The 14330-nt window shown below is 50.4% G+C and overlaps 1 protein-coding gene and 1 pseudogene across 8 annotated transcripts in view; both read right to left on the bottom strand.

Annotated features, from left to right (window-relative positions):
• MTMR14 (myotubularin related protein 14) overlaps positions 1–14330 on the bottom strand; it is a 44706-nt gene that overhangs the window by 24008 nt on the left and 6368 nt on the right. For 6 of the 8 annotated variants that reach the window (XM_077751498.1, XM_077751496.1, XM_077751499.1 and 3 more), the window contains 5 exons: positions 12832–12940; positions 6849–6924; positions 6497–6557; positions 4902–5024; positions 3527–3600 (listed from right to left, as the gene is read on the bottom strand). In XM_077751498.1, coding sequence (XP_077607624.1) covers positions 3527–3600; positions 4902–5024; positions 6497–6557; positions 6849–6924; positions 12832–12940 — 443 coding nt within the window. Of the gene's footprint in view, positions 1–776; positions 1178–3526; positions 3601–4901; positions 5025–6496; positions 6558–6848; positions 6925–12831; positions 12941–14330 lie in introns of those variants that run through there. The other 2 variants (XM_077751503.1, XM_077751502.1) reach the window with 2 other exon arrangements.
• Positions 8646–9329, bottom strand: LOC144221114 (large ribosomal subunit protein uL13 pseudogene; annotated as a pseudogene).

The following is a 14330-nucleotide window of genomic DNA, read 5'->3' as shown; positions in this document are numbered from 1 at the left end:
GCACTATCATCATGACCCTGCCACTGCGAGAAGAGCCACAGTGCCAGCCACGGAGCGGACAGTCAGCAACAGCGTGGCTCGCAGAGAACGAGGTGTGCTCGTATGCCACGGCCCAGCGAGCGCGCTGGGGCTGCGGGGGGGCTGCCGGCCACGAGAGTGGGAGAGGGCCCTCTGAGGCAGCTTCCCAAAGGAGTTCTCACTTCCTCCCCCACAACCAGTACAAACTCTGGAGCGCACATGCCTCTGGCCACAGGTCCGAGTCTGGTGAGGTCCCCGAAGGCCATCAAACAGTTGGAATTCTGTGGAGGTGGCCACAGGCCAAAACAATCCACACGGACCTTCCCCAGCTCCCCTTGGGCCAAGGTCCTGTGGGAGGGCCGCCCCAGGAAGACAGAAAGGGTTCCTTCAGAGAGCAAGGTCTGGAGACACAGCCCAGGCCCTCGGCGCTCAAAGCCCCCGGCCTCGCTGCTGACTGAGAAGTCAGGAAACAATCCTTGGCTCTAACACTCCAGCCTATTCTGGGGTTCCTCACTGGTAAAAAGGAGAAATATATATATCAGACAGAGGCCCTGGGATTATGAGCCTGGGTTTGGAAAAGACACCAATTATCTCTCTGAGCTCCCTAGGCCTGTTTTCCCAAACTCGACCTGCCCAAATCAATACTGCAGGCTCTGGGCTGAGCTCCGGCCAGCCTGGGATGCGGAGGCAATTTCGTGGGAAAGACGGATGGAATTAAAATAGATTCAGTCCCCAGGGCGATGCCTGACACTCATTACCTGAACAGGCTTCCAAACGCACTGAGAGTCAAGAAGGATGGGACGAAAAGCGGGGGTGAGAAGAGCCGCTCACTCAAGGAGAAAACCAATCAGACGCATGCCATGCAGTTTTCTATTTTGGTGCCCTGAAGCAAGTGCTCCCAGAACACTTCTGTTCAAGGGCCAGTCCAAGCCCCAGTCATCTGGACAGAGCTAGAAATGACAGCATCGGACTTCCCGTCTGGCCTCAGAGTCATCAGAGGACTCAGCCAAGATGCCATGAACAGCTACGAAGCGCAGTTTGTGACTGGGTTTCGTCAATGGTTAACTGTTTCTTTTCCTTGGGATGAAGTAATCCAGGCTTGTAAAGAAATTCAAGAACACAAGCAGAGCAGGAAAAAAGTGCTTCTCCCGCCCCTCACCTGGGTGTGCGGTGGCATTCCACCCCCCCCCTCCCCCCGCTCCTTGGTTTCTGTTGATCCCTCTCTCCTTCCCTCCCCCCAACACACACACCCAACTGCCCGGTGTAGTACGCAAGTGCTTCGGGAAGAACAGGGGGGAAGAAACCCACAGGCTGTATCGTCTTACCATTTTCGCCTATTTCTTCCTCACCCTTTCCTGTAACCACTTTTCCCCTTACACTGCTGACGTCGTACAATACCATTCTGTGTCCTGCTGGGCATCTTAAGCATCATTCCGTATCAACAAGTGTAAGCATTTTCCTAGGAGTATGCAGTATTTCTAGGATTCTGTCATCGTCACTGACTAAGGAGAATGTTTCTCACGTTCTGCTGGTATAAACAGACAGCGGGATGAGCATCCTCAGCCCCAAGTCAGCTGCGTTACGGTCTGCTGAGGGACCGCGAAGGGAGTTAACATTTCAGGAGTCTGGTAACAAGCTGCCTCACTAAGCAGGAAGAACACTGTGCTCCAGTCCTGGAGCAGCGGTACCCAGACTTCTACCAGAACTCTCCTTCCTAAACCCAGCTCTACTTAGAACTGAAATATAAAGCGATGGCTGGTTCCTCACGTGTCTTTCCTGGTGAGTGGAGCACTTCAGTCCACGGGCCCCCAAGACACCTCTTGGGAGTCCGGAGCTGGGTCTGAAAATCAAGCTTTAGGCTAACTGCCCCAGCGCAGACACCCTGGGTAGGACATTTCTGTCACAACGTGGCTCTGATACAGTCAAGCCCACAGCAGCAGCATGACGTGTGCATCGACCCAAAGTGGCTTTCAGGAAGAGGAACTTCCCTGAGCCTCTCCTCCACGTGCCCATCATTTAGCTTGCTGTTTGCTGAGCAAAGGGGGGAGAGGGGTCTGGCACCCTACCATGAAATAAGCACCATTGCCTTCATCTTACGGAGGATGAAGCCAGTGCTAAGTAGGGTTAAGGGACTTGTTCAAGGACACACAGCACTAGGCTGGGACTCACGCCCCCCTCTGCATGGCACTAAGCACTAAGCTGGCAGAGAAGAGTGAAGTGAGACTCCAAGGGAGGCCACTGTAAAAGCACCGAGCTATCGAGGGTCGTGGCTTGGATACCACGAGCTCACACTGGTGAGGACACCCTCTCCCGCCAAGTACCAGATTAACTTGTCGTTCTAATGAGAAGACCTGCTGAACGGCAACCTGCTGTCATGGGCCCACCTTGCTACCAGCTCTGTGGCCCCAGTATCAGGAGACAAGACCCTGCGCGGGACCGAAGGCAGATGCTGATGCTGAGAGGCAGGCGAGAGGGTTCGAGAAGAAAGAGTACACTTCCTGTGGACTGGTGACAATCTTGTGCGGATATTCCGTGCTGAACAAGCAGGCATTGTCAGAAAAGTGTAAATGCAGGGGTGCCTGGGTGGCACAGTCAGTTAAGTGTCCGACTTCGGCTCAGGTCATGATCTCGCGGTTCGTGGCTTCGAGCCCCGCATGGGGTTCTGTGCTGGAAGCTCAGAGCCTGGAGTCTATTTCAGATTCTGTCTCCCTCTCTCTCTGCCCCTCCCCCGCTCATGCTCTGTCTCAAAAATAAATAAACTATATTAAAAAAAAAAAGCGTAAATGTTACCAACTGGACCAGTACAGCTTTAGCGTCCAGTGCACACAGTACTGTCCAGGCCACCGGCTGCGTGCAGATCTGTGCACCAGAGACCAACGCAGCCGGCTCTGTGTACACCAAAGTGCCCTGTGCCTCGGTGAGGCCACCAACCATGTAAAACTGGAGACAGAGCAATTAGCTGGTGTTCTTTATCACCAGAAGGGCCTCACCTGGGGCAATTTCCATAAATGACTTGATCACCCCAAGACAGACATTCCAAGGTCCGCATCCACACGGGCCAGTGCAGCATGATTCGCTGCCGACACAGAGTACTAGTAATGTTGTTTTATGCTGAAATAGTATTTTACCTGCACAGGGCACTTTGACAATCATGATCTCATCGAAGCTTCACAACAAAACCTTGAGTTAAGCCTTTCCAAGTTCCAAATGGCATCTGAGAAAACCTGAGGCTTGGAGAGGTGAAGTAACTCGCTCAAGGCTGTAGTAGCCGTACCTGAGCCAGGACTCAGTCCCTGGAGTGGAAAGTGCTTTCCGGGACAGCGTCCTACACTAAGCATGAGAGCTTAAGACTGAGACTCACAGTGTCCTATGCTGGTCAACGTAAGACGCCCCGGGAAAAGCCCAGGGCGCCTATGTACCTAAGTGTAGAAGGCCCGCGAATGGCCTCTGAGAGCTCCCGGTCCTGGGAAGCCTGTCACTTGACTAGACCCTGAAAAGAGCTCCCTACCTGGATACGGGATGGAGAGGAGAGTGAAGTCGGCATAGCGCTGGGCTTTGTCCACCTTCTCGGAGGAGGTTACGCTACAAGACAGGACACAGTGTGTTATGGCATCACAACACATACGCATCGCCCCCAACGAGTATTACAGCGTCAAATGAACCTCTTGCTAAACTAGTCTTAAGGGCCGCCTGGGGAGCTCACTCAGTTGAGCGGTTGACTCTTGATTTCAGCTCAGGCCATGATCTCACGGTTCATGAGTTTCAGCCCCGTGTAGGGCTCTGTGCTGACAGCATGGAGCCTGCTTGGGATTCTCTGTCTCTTTCTCTCTCTGTCCTTCCCCCACTTGCATTCTCTCTCATTCTCAAAAATAAACATTTAAAAAACAAAAACACAACTACTCTTCAGAATGAGGAATGAGTCCTTTCAGCAGTGCTTACTTTGAACAATGCAGAAATGTAACTTCTCTGCCCCCTACTCTAACTTCTCAAGCAAGAGAGGTCTTACTCTCCAGTTTGACAGCAATCACAAGCACAACAGCCTTCCCGCTAAGCCCCACAAACGAGGGCAGCACAACTGCCCTGACCCAGCAGGGGGAGCGAGCCGAGAGAAAGCAACTGAGACACTGTCCAAAGGGGCCTTTTGGGGGCCTCTGGCCTCGAATATTCACAGAGGACACTCCTAAACGGGATGGACAAACGGCATCTGACAGGGAAAGACTTAGGCCACTCTGACGGATGAAGGGAAGAAGGGCAGAGGGAATGCTCAGGTGCCTACAGAGAGCGAAGCTGTAAGGCCTCAGAATGCCTTACTCCCTAAGACAACCTCAGCATCAATAAGAGTCAATATTATGAAAAAAAAATGCTGGGAAAAACTCCTACAATCTCATCACCTCATTATTTTCAAATTTCTTATTTGAAATTTGATTTCTTCTTGATTTCTTATCAGCTACCAAGATTTAGTCCATACGTGAAATAACAATTGGACATATGCTGATTTTTGATGTTGCTGTTCCACTTAGAAAGAGACTCGAATCCACCAGAGATGGTGAGAACCTGGAGCCAGGGGAAAAACTTTCAAGAGTATCTAAGAAAAGGAGGCAGCACAGCACAGGTTAGAGACTCATGGTGCCTCAGCTATTACCTGCAAGACCTTGAGCAAGTTACTTAACCTCTCTGTGCTTCAGTTTCTCACCTGGAAGAGAGAGGTAGTAGAGCCTGCCTTGCAAGAATGTTTGAAGATCCAGCTAGAAGATGTACAGAGAGCCCTCAGCATGGGGCCCGGTGTGTGGTGAGCCTTTGGTCACCGCTGTGTACCATCACTGACCTGAAAAGCTGTGAACACATCAACTCTGCCCATTTCCCAGCGGGTGCCCTGTACTTACTTCATACCAAACTTCACCTTCTTGTTCTCCACCATCAGGTCACAGATGTATTTGACTGACAGGTACCGAAGCAGCTTGATGTCATAGCCTCTGACCTTATCAAAAAGATGCGTGTCGGAACTTCTGAAACAAAGAGCCCGAGGGAGAGGTTGTACGCACATTAGTTCAGAGAAGTTTGTGGGGAGGGAGGGAGGGAGCATGTTCAAGGAAGTCTTCTCCAGAAGATGGAGGGAGGGCCGACACAGGACAGCTGGTTTCAGGGAAGGTGACTTTCTAAGAGATTACTCTGCTCTCTGGGACACATTTCAAAGAGGAGCAATCGGCAGCCGGAAACTGGGAAAGGGCTTTTGGGCGCTGCTTGACATTAAGCCAGAGGACTCAAGATAATCTCTGAGTTCCAAAAAGCAGCAACCTGGTGGCCGATAGAGTCTTTGAGCTTCCATTAGAGTTTATCTTCCTCCCCCCTCCCTTTTTCCCCTTTATGACCATTTTTAGCCATATGATTTGCTCAAAATGTAACAGAGTGAAATGCTTGTCGGGAGATGGGACTTTTTAGAGCTATTTTATCAACTGATCATGGAATAGTAGCAAGTGAATTCACTCTACTTAGCAGGTCTAAGAAGCAAGGAGATAAAATTTTTCCTAATCCCCCAGGCTGTCTTTTGATCAGTCATACAGATAAAGGCAAAAGTGGAACAAGTAAACAGTCCCCATTAATTTTTTAATGCCCAGTGCTTTGCTGTCCACAGCAGTCTCCTCGCCAAGAACAGTATGCTATGGAAGGCGGCCTGGCTGAGGCCGAGGTCGTCTGATCTCAGGGGAAGAGCCAAACATTCTTGAGCACAAGCCAGGGTTGCTGCTCTTGGAACGAACAGGCAGAACTGGGCATAGCGAGATGCTTTTTCATGCACCCAGCCACGATTTGGGGCAGCTGATCTTACTAGGGTGCTTGTGTGCATTCCAGAGATGGTTGACACCAGTTAAAGACCTTCCACGGGTACAGACCATGCAAAGGAGCTTTTCCAAAATATCCCAGAGTGTCATTTTCTAAAATCATTTGGAGAGGAGGCAGGCCGAATGTGAACCAACCCATTTCCTCCCTTAAAGGGGGCCTAAAATAGATCTTTGTATCAGGCTTTATTATGGCATCAATCACAACCTGATGAACTGTGGGACATCTAGTCTCTGAGTCTCCCACATGGAGACCGTAGCCCTTGCCCTGTGCCTTGGCACCAGGTGCTGTGTGACATCTGGCAGGCTGGCTATCAGCACCCTGGCCACCCCCCGGAAACCACGGGGCTTGAAGACACACACAGACGTCTGAACCCTGTCTCAGACCTGTGGACCCTGGAGCTGGGATATTATCCAGGATGGAGAGAGACTGCTCGGGCATTCGATAAAATCAGCTCTGGTGGAAGCTATTGGATGGACCTTAGCAACCTTATTTCGAGGGCACGGATTTAGCAGTGGAAGGGAAGAAGCCAATGCACTCACCTGGACCACACTGACTACACACCATCGGTATGAAAACGGCCACTAACGGTCACTTACCCATCCCCAATACAAGCCCAGACCCGTAACAACCTGGCACTGACCGAAGGGCGCAGTCCTCCTCTGTGACGTCCTCTGCATCTGCCCAGGCATCATCTGCACCTCCTGCCAGAGAAACCTGTCAGTGCCAAGGCTTCATAGGGGCCACCCAGGGGCTTCTGGACCAGGCTCCTCCCCCCTGCTCCGGCTCCACCCACAAGGACGGGCGTCGAGTCTGTCAGCACCAGGTGCCCCATGTGCCCGGCAGTCTTCTCTCCCCCAACATCTGCCTGAGTGAAGGGAAGGCCCCTGGTCCCCCCAGAGCTTGCTCGAACTCCCTACCTATGCCACTGTGGCGTGGGTGGCTATTCTCTACAACTGGGCTCTTGTTCTTAGATGATGCAGCTCAACATTTACCTGAGAAAATATAGTTGTAGCCAGTGCGTCCATATAGCTCCCCCCATCCTGCCAAGGTAGCTGACCTGCAAATGTGCTGGGAGAGAAACAACATTTTCAGACGCTTTTCTGGGGTTTTTTTGTTTTTCCCAGCTTTATCGAGATATAACTTAGGGACAATATTCGTGTCAGTTTAAAGTGTACAACATGCCGATGTGACACACACATGTTGTAAAACCATTACCACCACAGCATTAGTTAACATCTCTACGTCATACAATTACCGTTTCTTTTTTTGTGGCGAAAACCTAAGATCATCTCTCTTTGCAACTTTCAAGCATATAACACAGTATTAGTAACTGTAATCACTCTGCTGTACATTAGGTCTACAAGTCTGTACCCTCTGGCCGACGGGTCAAGATGGTTTCTCAAGTGTGCCCAGTCGAAGGAACTCCTGGGACTCTTCAAGTTCTTCTAGCCTGTCTTCCGAGTCCAGGAGCACTGAAGTCTTATCTGCTTCGAGGTCACGGTAGGCAGTCTATGGTATGCCTGGAATTTTTAATCTACATCCTCTGTCAAGAGGGGTATCTCTCCCAAACAGGTGGCACCAGAGTGTTACTGAGAGTAAATGGCTAGATTGAGTTCCACGTGTACGTGTGTATGTGTACATGTGTAAGATCCGATGTGGCTGTATATGGATGTGTGCTGGGCGTGGCACTGAACATTTACACTTTCTCCCTGAGCCCATGAGGCAGATGTGGCAGGCGCCAGGCACTGCTGCTGCTTCACNAGGTGGGTCACTTAAGGGAAAAATGTTTGGGAGCATTTTTTTTTTTTTTAAAGAAATTACATCTCTTTCCTCGTTATTAAGGAAATGTTATCAAGCTGTAACTGTGCTTGCATTTTTTTTTTAATTCTTTTCCTCATTACTTAAGGATCACTTTGAAAGCTAGAATTCTAGAAACCAGGCAACTGGCCTGAACTTCACTATCTAACTTTAAGGCTGCATCTTTAATCGAGCTGTGTTTGAGGAGATCCAGCAGGGTTGGGGGAATGGGAGGAGACACGTGGTGATGGGGAAGCAAATTAGCCCCGAGAGTTTCAAGAAAGGCTGGGGGTGGCAGTGAGCGGGCTAGGAGATCACACCAGAGAGAGGGGTGGCTGCGTGACAGAGGGGGCGAGGTGCATTCCTGAATAGGTCACACAGACCGGCTGCCTGCAGGCTTCTTCTCTATCTGTTAGATAACGGGAAAGACGTTCTGACAGCAAAGGGGTGTGGGTGGGAAGCCCCAGGTCACCTCCCTGCTCTCTAGAGGTAGCGGCAGGCTGAGAGAGAGGGCGGGTAACAGAAAAGCAACCTGGATGGACCTGAAGAGGGTGTGGTGCTTTTTCGGGGCTGTGGGAAGGCTGTCCTGGAAGCCTGCAACTAAGGACTTGGGCCTGAGCAAGATGCGCTCTCACGGGAGCTGCTTCGTCTTTTCTGGGTCCAAAAGCATGGTGAAAATCTGATGAAAATGAGCAACTGCCTCCAGAAAAAAAGGTACACACCGCAGTTTACATTAAAGCCGTTTCTGGACTCTCCCAAGTCCACCCACGGACCCGTCTCTAGTTGCTGTTAGGAGCCCCTGCTCTGCGGGAACCAGTTAGTAGGAGCAGGGAAGTGAACTGGGGCCGGGAAGAGCCAATCCCCAGCTTCAGAACCTGCAAAACTCTCATGGCAAGTAGGGAGGTGGGAGTCCTGAGAGCAAGACAATAGGGCACATTTGGCTTGAGGGGTATTTGTTTGTTTTGAGGCGTAAACAGTCATTTTTACTGGGCTCAGACCAGGAGTCCGTGGGTCTTGAGGACCTCTGTGTATCTGCTGATTTTCTTCTCCAGGTTCTTTTTGGCCTGTTTCTGAAGCTTCAAGAGCTGCTTTTTCTTCCAGTAATGGATCTTGGCCTTCTTCCTCTTCGCCCCCAGGGTGGCGGTTACTGCCCGGGACTTCCAGCCAACCTCATGAGCCAGAAGCTCCAGGTAAGCAAACTTTTGTGTGGGCTTCAGACGCACAGCCATGAGGGCAGCAAGAACCACCACCCGCTTTTTCTTGTCATAGGGTGGCGGGACCCCACCCAACACGTTAAGGCAGTCCGGGCCGGGCCGCCTGGCCTCAGCTGGTCTTGTCGGGCAGCATGCCTCGCGCTGTCCACCAGAAGATCCATTTGGGTGCTCCGAAGTGGTAGGAGCCACAGCGTGGGTGGGTATTTATCTGCTTGTGGAGAGAGGCCAGGTACTCCAACTTGTTTCTGAAGAAATTGCCAGAAATGCTGATGTCTTCATAGGGCACAACAATGACCTTCAACCCAGCAGCACTTGCTTGGCCACGATGGCCGTCAGGCGGCCCAGGAGACAGTGTCGGTTGCTGAGCACCAGGACCTGGCCCCTGCCACCTTGGGCAGCCACCTGGGAAAGCCTGTTCGAGTCTGACCGGCATGTGTTCTCATGCCCGCCCTCCCCCAGCATCTAAGTTGCTTGCACCAAACCTCACTCTGCATTTTTCCTGTTAAATCTTTTCAGAGCACGCACACACACAGTCTTTGGCTCCTGAGTTTTGAGACTGTTTCTTGAACTCTTTCCAAGTTCAGATGCCTCTTTCTGTCCCAGTTCTCCCATACCCTTAGATCTGTCCTTGCCTTTTTGGTAAGTCAGGCAGTCGGACCTGGCCCAGAAGACTCATCAGATTGAAGAGAGCGGGCGAGCTGCCTAACTCCCCAAGTGAGGCACCAGACTCCTCTGAAGGAAGGTTCTGGGATGGAACCTGGCGGAAGTCGTGCTGCACTGCAGATTCTAATGCCGGACCCCTGCCCCTTAGCCTCATGGCTCCAATCCATGACCCCATTATTTTTGCACTTGAAGCTGGTCGGAAAAAGCAGGATGCACTGTGACTGCTCTTCATCGATCTAATTATGAGTGGCCTCTAGTCCTGCACGAGGAGCATCGCTCTGTAGGGTTTGTTCATCTCATAACCAACTTTGCCACAGAGAAGAAAGTGGCAGACCTTTGCTTCCCATCTCTTAAGGGAGGAGACAAAGAGAAAGACGACTTGTCCCAAGTTTAACTGTCTAAAAGCCAGATACAGTGTTGGGGGAGAAAATGGCACGGGAGAACATCTTACCCTTAACTGCTTGAACTGTCTTTAAAAAAACCGTCAGTAATGCATCTCATCTAACCCAATGATATCCAAATATTACATCGACATATAATCACCTTAAAAACCATCGATATTTTACATTTTTTGTACTAAATCTTCAAAATCCGACTTGCAGTTTACACTTTTAAGTACCTCTAAGCTGGAATGTTTTACTTTTGGCGTTTTTTTTGACTAAGAGAAAATTTTGTTTAAGTAATTTCCATGCTCATGACCCTGAGATCAAGAGCTGCATGATGTACCAACTGAGCCGGCCAGATGCCCCTTTACTTTCAGCATTTGAAGGGGAAAGCAGTCCTGCCCCCAAACAGTGTTCTGTTTACCGAAAAAACTCCGTATTGTTTCTGCTATAAACTGACCGAAATAAAATGAGACATTTAGCACCCCGGTCGCACTCGCCACACTGACCTGAGTTTTGACAGAAGCAAGCACTTCTGAACACACCTGCTTTCCCGGATCTAGCAGAGGTCCTGCCTCCGAGGTTTTGGTAATAAACCTGCACGAGTTAGCAAGTGCCTGCTGTGAGCCGCGGATCTGAGGGTGAGACCCCGTTCTCTTACCTCTCCTAGCCTCGCTCTCAACTGCCTGCCCACCTGCCTGCCACTCGCTGAGCCCCACAAGGGCAAGGACTGCCCTATTCTTCTCTGTCACCCGAGACACTAGTTCGGGGCCCGCTACCGCTTTATCCAAGAGTCGTAGCTGAGCCTGCACTTACAAGCCAGGGGGGTCCTTTGCTAGGTGCCGTCCTCAAAGAGATTAAGGCAGAAAGAAATGACAGACATTCAAACACACAATCAGAACGAAGCACACCACAGGGAGGCATGACGTGAGTGAACACCGGTTATGTCAGGGGAAGCCAAAGGCTATGAAACGGTACCGCACCGCCTGGACCAGAAGGCGTAATAGGAGAAGGAAGCGGGACTAACGGCAAAGCCCTCAGAAACATTTACGAATGCCAAGGACTCCTCGGAATAATCCTTCTAACTCACTGCCCTTCCTCTGAAATCAGGAGGTTTGGGGCGCTTTTCTCACAGGCTTGTCTAGTCTCTGAGCGCAAACGACCTGCCTTCCGGCAACCCCACTTGTTCCGCTGTTGAGCGTGGCATTTCCAGAACACATTCAGGAAAGTTCCTTATTCGTGGTCTGCAGACAAATGAGAGACAGCAGACTGGACAAGGCCACACAGGTCTCTCAGCTACAAGATGTCCCAGGGCCTCTGTTCTATGAACGTACATATAGCAACACACTTGATGAATCTGGAAGCCAGGGTCTGGGCCAAACCTACCACCACTGTTTGACAGGGAATGCTTTTCACAAGCATATCCTTCAACTGTTGTTCTCCGGAACACACTTCAGGAAACACCGGTTTGCGTGTTACCCGTGTAATTTCTAGTGATAAGCACTATGCTCCACAGACCAGTGCTCTTTAAACTGGAGTTTCGCAACTTGCAGGAAGATGACGACTTTCCAAAAGGGAGGGGGAACAAAAAGCTGTAAGAGGATCACCTTCAGGAACTTCCCTAACATACACCTTCCCAAGGAAGCCTTCATTCAAATCTCCTTCCCTAACCCCCTTTCACACGTGCCCTTCTTCCATTTTACGAAAGGCACAAAGGGGCCCAAACAAGGCTCACGTCTGCCCTCCTCACTGCCCTGGCGCTCGACCACAGCTGGATTCTGCCACCCACTGGGACTTCAGCATGTGCCCTCACGTATCTGCCCACTGACTAAAGACACTGCATTTGCTCCCCTCCCGTCTTCCGGGCTCCCCCTACTTTAGCCGCTCCTCCTAGACTAATCCTCCTGAAAAGGCTACTTTCATCCCTTATTTCCCTGCTCAAAAATCACACCGCTCTCCTGGCAAATGCAAGCCCCGTGGTCAGCATGTGGCCTCCTGCAATCAATCCCTTCCGTCCTCTGGCCTGGCATGAACCTCCCACTGCAGTCGGGGAGGCGTCCTGGCCCCTCCGGTTCCCGTCTCCACGCCGGCCCTCATGTTGCATCACCTGCTCGGAACGCCCTCCCACCCGTCTGCCCGCTAGCATTCTGCTTTTCCTCCGGTGCTCTCAGGCCACGTCCTGCTCACTAAAGTGGCCACCAGTGGCTCCATCCACGCTGCTGGCCCTGTGTTTCTCTGACACCACACCGGAGGACCCTAAATTTCAGTGTGGGAGGCGAGGGAACTCCAGGAAACTTCAACCCCCAGCTCTCTTAGTAAACTTGGCGAAGTTATTTAATCCCTTTGTTTCATCTGCAAAATGAGACTGTCCATTACATCAAAGGGTTGTAAAAAGACAGGTAAAATGAGACCACACGGGGGAGCCTCATTAACAACCTTCACTAGAGTATAAGCTCCAGAAGGGTAAGGATTGTCTGCACACCGATGTTTCTTACAGCCTGAAACACAATACACGTTCAAAACACTTCGTAAATTATATGATTGAAAGAATGAACACACAAGAATGTATTAACTTACTTGATCTAGTCTACTCCATAAACCTTTGATGTAGGCTGGATTATTCTTCCCGTTCTTTAGAGGAGGAAACTGAGGCCTCCAGAACACAGGGTGGGGTACTCTGGTGTGACTACCCCTTGCCTACATAGACTCCCCTGAAAGGTGGTATAAGAGTTGGTCTGTTTCGGGGCGCCTGGGTGGCACAGTTAGTTGNTGTTTCTCCGGGATGCTTTGCTCAGCACCCAGTAAATTACCCAACACCTGGCTGGCAAGGGCCAAGAACAAGACAACCCTACACTTTGCATTCAGCCGGTTACCCTGAAGACGGTCTCGGAGAGCATGAGGCTACGATGTGTTCTTACCTTGCCCTTGAACAGGATCACCGGGCAGACAAACCGTCCTCTGCACCTGGCCGTCTTGCTACGGTTGACGAGGTCTTGTAACTTGCTCACTTGCACGGTGCTCTGAAACCTAATGCACAGGCGAGAGACAGGTCAGGCTGNGTGTGTGTGTGTGTGTGTGTGTGTGTGTGTATGCGCGCGCGTGTGTTCACAGAGACCCCATGAGAGGTCTGCATGTGTGTGTGAATACTTGTTTGGAATTTAGTAAATGCTTTAATCCCTAAATTCTAGATCACGGATATATTAAGTTTTACAGGGAAAAAAAATGCTGCATTGTAAGTATTAAAATTTAAGTCATCCTGATTTTAGAACCTTTAAGATGGAAAAAAAACAGTGAGCTACTTTGAAGATACAGTATACAAAATACAGAAACATACGCAGCAAACCGGGTGTTGACCATGTCTAGAGTGTACACTTTTTTACTCCCAGAGTAAGACAATGGGTGCCCTGGGGAGCGTATGGAAATCACAGCGCCATTTTTGTGAGCTTTCAGGGCGCAGGGTGAGCTGAAGGCTCACATCTCACATGGTGATAAGCTTCTGAAACTCCCTCAACTTCCCAACTGTCTTTAATGGTCCAAACAGCACACAGGGCAGGGAATGCTAGAGCAACAGAAGGAAAAAAGAAGCTATCTGCAGCATGGAGAAATACAGTAGTTACTCCCTGGGCTTGGGGAGGGAGCTTCCGGAACATGAAAGGGTCAGGCTGAGAGAGGAGCTCCAGCAAGGCACACCCACGTCAGATCAGTAGATCCCTAAAACAAGGGTCTCCTCTTAAAGACTCACCTACCAGTGCTGAGCAAAACACTGCCCATCAGCCAGGCAGAGCTTCTGGGTGCACAGGAAATGAGAAGCAGGAACGTCAACGAGTGGGAAGCTACGCAGAGTAAGTGACTGGAAGGGGGGGAAGACACTCCTGTCCTCTCCTCATGAGGGCTGCGCTTCCAGGTCAAGTCCTAGAGGGCATTTAATTCCTTCCATGTCCCAATCCTTCTAGGCACCCATGTGTTGCTGCACACGGCACACCAATACAAACAACCGTTTCCGAATGAGTAAGTTCAGGGCCTCCTACACATCTGTGGTAGCTTTTTAGGCCTATATGGATGCTGTTGGGATTAATAAAGTCTTTAGACATACTGGTGATTCCTTACTGGTTTTCAACATTCTGTTCATAAGCCAGAGCTACTAAAGTATAACTACTATCCAGCGGGGGCCTGAAATTGAAGTTAAAAAGGGGTTTTCAAATACAAACTTGGACCAACAGTTTGGCAATCTTGGAAGAGAACAAGGGGGTAAGGGAACAGAACTTACACTTCCCATGGTGTAATCTTCTGTACAGTCTGGTTTAAGATGTTACTTTTGTAATCATTTTTTTTTTCATTTTTGAAGAAAGGAAGAATGGCAAACTCAAAGAGGCTGGGGTGCCTCTTCAAGCTGTGTGTAGGATGGCACTGGCCACCC

Source organism: Crocuta crocuta, unplaced genomic scaffold, assembly GCF_008692635.1.
Source record: "Crocuta crocuta isolate KB4526 unplaced genomic scaffold, BGI_CrCroc_1.0 scaffold69, whole genome shotgun sequence".
Lineage (NCBI taxonomy): Eukaryota > Metazoa > Chordata > Mammalia > Carnivora > Hyaenidae > Crocuta > Crocuta crocuta.
This window is presented reverse-complemented; position numbering and strand designations above follow the sequence as displayed.